The sequence below is a fragment of the Saccostrea echinata genome, unplaced genomic scaffold (assembly GCF_033153115.1).
Source record: "Saccostrea echinata isolate AGI-Se365-2 ecotype Australia unplaced genomic scaffold, CSIRO_AGI_Sech_v1 ptg000043l, whole genome shotgun sequence".
Lineage (NCBI taxonomy): Eukaryota > Metazoa > Mollusca > Bivalvia > Ostreida > Ostreidae > Saccostrea > Saccostrea echinata.
In genome coordinates this window covers 2,121,036-2,128,998 of record NW_026889792.1, presented here as the reverse complement: position 1 = coordinate 2,128,998, position 7,963 = coordinate 2,121,036, and the positions used below count along the sequence as shown (strand labels likewise).

The 7,963-nt window shown below is 35.8% G+C and overlaps 1 protein-coding gene across 1 annotated transcript; it reads right to left on the bottom strand.

The window, feature by feature from the left end:
* Positions 1 to 1,761: 1,761 nt before the first annotated feature.
* LOC133201334 (Kruppel-like factor 3) lies at positions 1,762 to 5,974 on the bottom strand. Its single transcript, XM_061337139.1, has 4 exons — positions 5,706 to 5,974; positions 3,457 to 4,546; positions 2,958 to 3,017; positions 1,762 to 2,827 (listed from the first exon to the last, which is right to left on the bottom strand). The coding sequence occupies exons 1-4, from the start codon at positions 5,802 to 5,804 to the stop codon at positions 2,640 to 2,642; spliced, it is 1,437 nt and encodes a 478-aa protein (XP_061193123.1). The 5' UTR covers positions 5,805 to 5,974; the 3' UTR covers positions 1,762 to 2,639.
* Positions 5,975 to 7,963: the final 1,989 nt, after the last annotated feature.

The following is a 7,963-nucleotide window of genomic DNA, read 5'->3' as shown; positions in this document are numbered from 1 at the left end:
AGGACCCTCTCGTCCCTATATAATTTACCGATTTTTATCAAAATAACACGTAGTAGTACATCGAACACGCACTGCTTTCTAAACCCCACTTTATATCATAGCTATCTATAAGAGGTCTAACAGACCTCCTGATATGCTTATAAATCTGTTTTCTTGGAACGAAACAGTTTCAGTTTCCTATTCAATTTTTAAGTTCGTAAATAAACTAAATATATCTTAAAACTTTCTTATGATTATTTTTTGGGACCGATTTGTTTGTTGCTTTATTTTTCGCTATCCCTATACACAGAGATTTAACAACATCAATATTATTCAAATGTCTTATAAGAAATACATTTGATGAACTTTAAAAACTTAGTTGTTTACGTGAAGTTTTGTAGCCCTGGGCAAAACACCAAAAGTTTGACACAAGGTTGTGACAAAACATATGAAGTCTCATGCTGCGGTTGTCAAATCTACAAAATGCGGTAATGAATTAACCGTTTCCACGTATATATTCGTGTGCCGTTGGTTTTACGACAGGTGACAAATGGTAAAAATAGCCTGTCTAATTAATTAATAGATAAACCAACGGATCTTCTTTATTTCCACCTTATTTTCATTGTTTAAGAAATTAAGTTCATGGACCAAACTTTTGAAATTGATACTAAAATGTATACAAAAACATGGGGTGAACACGTAATATTGGTCTATTGCTGTGGACTCTTATCTTTCACAGTGTGACAATGAAGAAAACTGTTCCCACAGATCTCTTCAAATATACCATTTTGTCTTATCAATTGAGTTTGGTACTAATTTTCCGAAATAATGGAGAAAATATACAGAAGTCGTTTATTCATTTTTTTTTAAAGCCAATTCAGGACTTCCCTATAGAGAAGAAAAATGTTTGAAACGTCTTGTTCAATGATTTCTTATGTCCCCCGAGGCAGGTACTTATCTGTAGACTTATCAATAGTACGAAAAGTTACGCTTTCCCTTGCAACATTTTATCATAAAGCACGATTTGGACATGTGCAGACGGTCTACTCGCAATATGGTCAAGGAGACATCCAGAATCGTAACACTTCCTAACTCTGTTAACCAAGTTTGTAATGAATTATGAAACTTGGCATTGAGATAGATCATATACCCAAGGCAGTTTTCTATAACTTGAGACTGGAAAACTTGAAATACAAAAAAAGGTTTTCTTTTAATTCATGTTTTATTTATGTTTCTTCGTGTCAGTATCCTGTTGAAGAGAGGTTTTTTTTTTTTAGATAAATCAATGTTTCGACACGACTTTATATTCTCACATGTCCAATAACAATTGTGAGTATCACACATTTGAATTACGCATTTCCAATAATTCTCTCATGAAAAATTGAAGAAAAAAAAAACAATATCATGTTTTCGCTGAATCACCTTTATAAAGCAACGACCTCCTTCTTGCTATCCAATATCATAATTGTCTTAAACTAATCGCAGGAATAATGCCAAGTATTGGCACGCAACACACACTGTTGGAATCCATTGCCTGCAAGAGGCCCATACATCATATAGATCCATTGACGTCTTGACAACTGTCGTCTGCTCGAGTAAATTGTGTCAACAACCTATTTAGACACGCTCGTTGCTCTACCATTTATGGCTTTATTCGTTTGCAGACATGTCTAGATCCGTCTTTTCCTTGCTCCAGTACTGATCTTCCATATTAACTGATCACAAAATTTCACTAGACGACAATCATTCTGTCCGATTTATCAACAAAGATAATACCATATGTAAGTTTTTTTTCAATATTTATTCATGAAATAAACTATTTAAAAATTTGAAATAATACATCAAATATACAAATAAAAATATTTCATAAAAACTAGTTCTCAAGTGATTGAGCGCAGAAAAGGTATACACACTGTAAATAACACAAAATGGCGAAAGAGAAATATCACAACAACCAAGAAATAACGGCTATCTCACAATGAAAAACAATTTGCAACCATCTGCAACAAAGCGAATACATGATTGGTCAGGGACCCGTATGCGTGGAATTTCTACAGATTCAACAACACAAGAAACATGGCTAGTACAGGCGGAAGAGTGGGAATTCTCAAGTAGTCATTTGTGTCTCAATGCAATACATTTATTTTGTTTAAAGCTGTTTTTTTCGCCCTCTTAAATCGTTTTTTCATGCTTCGTTGCGCTAATTGGCTGTTACCCAACTGCGTCAACGTCGGCATATGGCTTAAAGTAGTGCGTGATTCACTCAATTGATTATTTGTAGAACTACAACAAATGACTATAACTGTCCATAAGTTAACAAGTAAACATTGATAACAACAAATTAATCTAAATCTTCTCAGACAAATTCTGTCTCGTATGCACCAGATAGCCCAAATGTCGCTTAGCTGCCTTTTACAAGTCTATATGCCATCTACAATTAGCATTCTGTCATTCAAAAACAAGTCTTGACAACAATTTAGACAACCGGTGTGTCTAAAAGAACCGCTCACTTCCCAACCTCCTGGTTGCCACAGAAAAAAATGGTTTATGGCAATACCAGTTCTACCAAGGCAGTGTCGATCAAATGCGCACCCAAAGTGGCTCCAAAAAAGCAAAGATGGGTTTCACCAAAAATTGTTCTCCGGGTGGGTGGAGAGTGTTCACTTGGATTTGGGTTCATGACGCTTCATGTGAAGAGCTAGATGGTCGGAACGGGCGAAGCACCGCTCGCAGACTTTGCACTTGAAAGGCTTGGCTCCTGTGTGTTTTCGTATATGACGAGTGAGCTCATCGGATCTTGCAAAGCGCCACTGGCAGTTTTGGAAATGACATTTGTATGGTTTCTCACCTATTGAAGAAAAAAAAGCAATAATATTATTGGCTGGTTTAAATTTTAACAAACATTATTATTGACTGGTTTATTTATTTATTTTTTGGTCTTCTATAGGTTTATTTCTACGTTTGATCAATTTCTTTACCTGTGTGAATTCTCTGGTGAGCTTTTAGATGCGAGCTTTTTGTGTAGGCTTTTCTGCAACCTGCGAGAAACAAGACATAAAACAAATTAGATCCAATTTACCTATTAAAAAATAGCTCTAGCAGACAAAGAAATCGATGCGTCTTGATCACACGGCTTTGTACTTCTAGATACACAGTTTTGCAATGGAAAAATTATTGATTTCTAGACTCCAGCTTTCGCTACATAGTCCCAGAAGAAGATTCAACGGAAATGCATCTCCCCGTTGATTGATTCAAATCGTTTCATTGTTCGCCGAGTGAATCAAAGATAGCAAAAAAGTCGTTTCCGCTTGATTAGAATTATAAACCTCATTAATGGTTTGCTACGAATATTGAAGGCTCTTGAAAGTAACTGAATCGCTTCCTCTGGTTCAAAACCACTTTTATATAAAATATGAATTATTTGCAGACTATTCTATTGTTCAATGCTGTTTGATTTGTACACTCTAAAATATTTACCTGGAAATTCGCAAAAATGGATCCTTCTCTTTTCTAGATCAGGATTATTTTTTCTGTTGTACTTGATTGTCGAACACCCGGGGTGGGTGGCTTGGACTTTGGTCGATGTCCTAGGGGGGACTGGCGTGTAGGGAATGGGCTGGATGTTTAAAGTGTTGTAGCTTTGATGTCGCTGAACTCCTGGATACGGTGGAGGGGGAGTGCGCCTCATGGGGACGTCTTGACTAGGACTGTTGGGCTCCGAATTGGGTGGTGTCGGAGGAAGGAACACGGGTACCATATGTGGGGGCGTTGCCGTCGAAAATGTCGATGACGTCATATGGGATTTGTTCATTGCAATACTATTTAACTGTGCCATGTATTGGGCAACAGGGGAGGGTGATTGTGAGAACATCATCTGTTGTTGGGACACTGACAGAGACTTGGGTCTAGTGCTCAGGCTTTCTGTCGAGTTAGAACCCGCCAACAGGCAACTCGAAGTGGATGGTTCAATTTTCACAGAAATGTTCTCAAACGAAGGGATTCTAGAATTTTGAAACTGGCAAGCTGGTTTAAATGAAATGTCTGATTCTTCTTGTTTAATCACTATGGGGTCATTTGAATTTGAGTTGTCTTTAGAATTCACCATATCAATACTGTCTTTAACGTCCTCCCATATTGAATCGTCCACATGTTTACTCTGTTCCCGCAGATCAACGTAACCTCCGGTCATCATAGAGGCCGGGTCCATCATTGTTTCACTAAGGTCAATTTTCGTCGTCTTAGCTGGGGATTTGATGAGACCCACTCGTTGTAAACCGTCTTCTCGGACCTCTTCAGCTAGGGGCGAGATTTCCCTTCTAAAGACATCGGACCCGTGGGACTTTGGGGAATTGAACAACCCAGTTCTCAGGCTATTCAGGTCAAGGAATCTTTTCCTTCCAAGCAGACCCTGGTTAACAATATGTTTTGCATTGTTGAGTTCCGGGGTGCCTTTGTAGTCATCCTGGAAGAATTCATCGACAAGGGACGAGCTTTCACGGCGCAGCTTTTTGGCAGCGGGGCCCTGGTCGGTTAGGTGTAGGTACCTATCGAAATCTCCAGATTTTACCTGTATATAAAAAGACATTTTCTTTTAAATAAAAATCGTATTGTTTATTACACTTGGTACTAGGGTATGAAGTAAGAGTGTAATACCGTGATTTCATCTTCCAAGAGTTTTATATGCAGTAATTATTTGTGTTAATTATTTGGTTCGCTAAAGTTCAGTATATAACCGTAATCAATCTATTTTGTAACGGATGACTAATTGCAGTATACAGCGTTCGTTCGAAAACATGTTTGTTAAAGTAAATCAATAAAGCCCGCGAGAGCTTTACGAGACACCTACGCGTTTGGCGATTTATGAATGAATTCTTGGCAACGCAGAAACGATGAATGAAAAGTTCACAACGTCCATGAGATCTTATCGACAGCCAATCAAATCTCACATCTCATTTGAATGCCGAGGTTAATTAAAATCGATGTTCAGAATAAACTTTGAATACAATTGAATTAAAATGTCACTATAAACATGACATTGAAATATTCTTTTTAGTTATATTCAGTTTGTATGGAGAAAAGGATATTAGAAACGTTTGATATTACATGAAATTTTGGCAGATTTCCCAGTACTTTTTACTTCCACGGTAGATTAATTTCTACCCTATCTGTTATGTCGCGATAACGAGGCTGACTAATACACCCCTCGGGTGCTTTTGCAATACACAGACGAGCAAATAGGCAGATAGCGATCACATGATGAAGTCATTCAAGCCAACTGACCCGAATCGAGCCCCCAACTTAATCGCATGTTTGTTTATTCTTGTAATGCCAATTTTAGTTCGCAAGAGAATAATACACTAACGATTTTTGATTTCCTCGTTGCAATGGCACAAACAACAAACTAAAATCGATTATCTTCCGGTCTTATCGACGAAAATTTCTAGCAGTCTGCGACCGAATCACGCACTCGGTAAAATGGGGTTTAGGTAACATATATTACTCCGCCATTCATAATCACCATTGGGATGACAATATGTGAAGAAGGTTAAACTGATTTTTGGTTCAATTTCTTCTTATCTCGTATCATACATACATTATACCAAAATAAAGATAACATCATACTAAAGAGATAAAGCACATGATGATGATAATTATATTCTTTTTAAATAGCCGATTTCATTTCTTCAGTTGGAATAAAATAAAAGTACAAAATTTCGTAGACTTACATTCCAAGCAGCTTCGGTTGGTGGTAGAAACAAATCGTCTTGGTCTGGGACGATCTGATCTTCTAAAAATTCTATGCTATCTTCTTCTATAAGGGCCATGGATTAATGTCCACAATTACACTCAAGAATTTAACTTCCTTTTACACTGTATTAAACCGCTGTAGTTCACTTGACACCTGCTAGTTTGTGTTAACTGTTTGATATCCTTCAGCTAAATGCTGTATACCTTGTCTTCTAGTGCGCGTCAAATTTTATGAATGAACCTACACACGTATGCGCTATATTAGTAGAAGTATCATCAACCAATCATAATTGGAGGGGGCGGGGCTGACCTTGCAATGTTGTTTACTTCAATCTGAAATTGGCTGATATCCAAGCTGTAGTAAAAAAACAAATTACAAATTGTTGTAGAATAATAAAATTGACATGAGAGTGCAGTGTGCATTAAAAACTAAAAAAAAAAAAGATGGAAACTTAAGGTTACTTTTTGATGACTTTGGTAAATAATCTTCAAATACATAATGACGTCATTGATAAAACGAGTAGGTCAAAAGTAGTTCTCGACGAATCTTTTATAGTCAGTTTTATATTTGGAGGGTCAGATTTGAGAATGATGCTCAGGTACTTGGGTACACAAATTTCAGAAAACGAAGTACTTTGTTTGTATGTACGTCTTTCCGGAAATTTTTGTCTCCAGATAAGACATGTTGTGTTCCTGGTCACATTACATGAACTTCCTATTCTTACACAAGTGATAAAAAGAAGATAGATAAAAAGCAAATTCAAGACGTGTACTAAATGTTTACCGAAAATTAGTCCAAATGTACGACTGATTTTTTTTCCTCTTACAAGTGATCAGATATAATCAATACTGATAATGATAAAAAAATCACGTAATTTTCTAAACAATTGTTATATAAAACTTATTTTTAAAAGACAGTATACGAGTAAAAATTTATGCATATTTCGCTTTTAATTTAATACGATTCTCTTCTTTAATTTGAAAATAAGCAGACTCCTATTCATACAATTATTAAACAACCCTGATTTCGTTTTCGTTTGTTTCGTTTTGTTTCTTGAACACATTTCTGAAATTATTTCTCTGACATAATTAAAAAAATATTTATTTGAAAGAAAATGCAATATCGTTATGAGAGAAATAATTGCACATCGTAATAGTGGAATCATAATTTTTTTTTGAGAGGGTCGAAATATAATGAAAATAATTTAAACATATATAACGTATTTAAACATAACTCGGTACAAAACTTTTCAGTGTTCAATTTGAACCATTAATCTTTATTTTTGGATGTTGCGTTTTCTTAAGCTTACGAGTACTGTACACACATGTTTAGCAAAATACTGTACATACATGTACATGTATAACAAAAATTGCAAGGCCGTCGAAACGGGAGGGGGGTTTGATGACATCTCACTTCCACTCGCCCCCACCCCTTAAAAAATGTGTAATATCAAAAATCATTATTTTTCTGTTTTAACTATGATATATACTGCTACATTTTGTTAATCTACATGTAACAATATGTGAGAATAAAGACTTTAGAATGCAACAGAACCCACCAGTTCTATTTTCTGGCTCGGGGGCCATAAAACTAAAAGGAGCTCACTTTTGATCTCAGCTTTCTTTTCTGAAGAAGACCAGGGATACTGCTTCCAGACCCTCCCCAGCTCGCCCCTTTCCAAATACCTGGCAACTGTCAGTTTACCAGTATATTAGTATCTCTTTGATTGTTATTTAACAACATGGAGATCAAAGCAACATATTACAATTATGCCCTGACAAAGAAGGTTCAAGTTCAAGTCCAATATATTCACCCAAATCCAAATTTTGGCACTTTGGGTACATTAATAACGTATATACATTTCATACAAATTGGTGAGAGGAACATGTACAATAACTTAAACTTGTTAGGGGAGGGGGATTTTTCTTTTTATGATAAGCTTTGCTACTGATATATTTTGTCTAAGAAATATTAATCTTCACGTATGAAAACAGCTGTTAATTGGTAGTTGGTATATCACGTATTACATGTATTATCAACTTGCAATTATAGCGAAACTTTTATGAGCACTTAACGAAAACAAGACGTCATTGTCGATATATTTAATAATAAATATGCTGTATTTAATAAATGCTATATGTATTCTTTGATTCTTATTGCATTATTTTTTTGGGGTGATATTAAAAAAAATACATATATCTCTATTGCAATACTGGATATTCGACGTTCAAATAA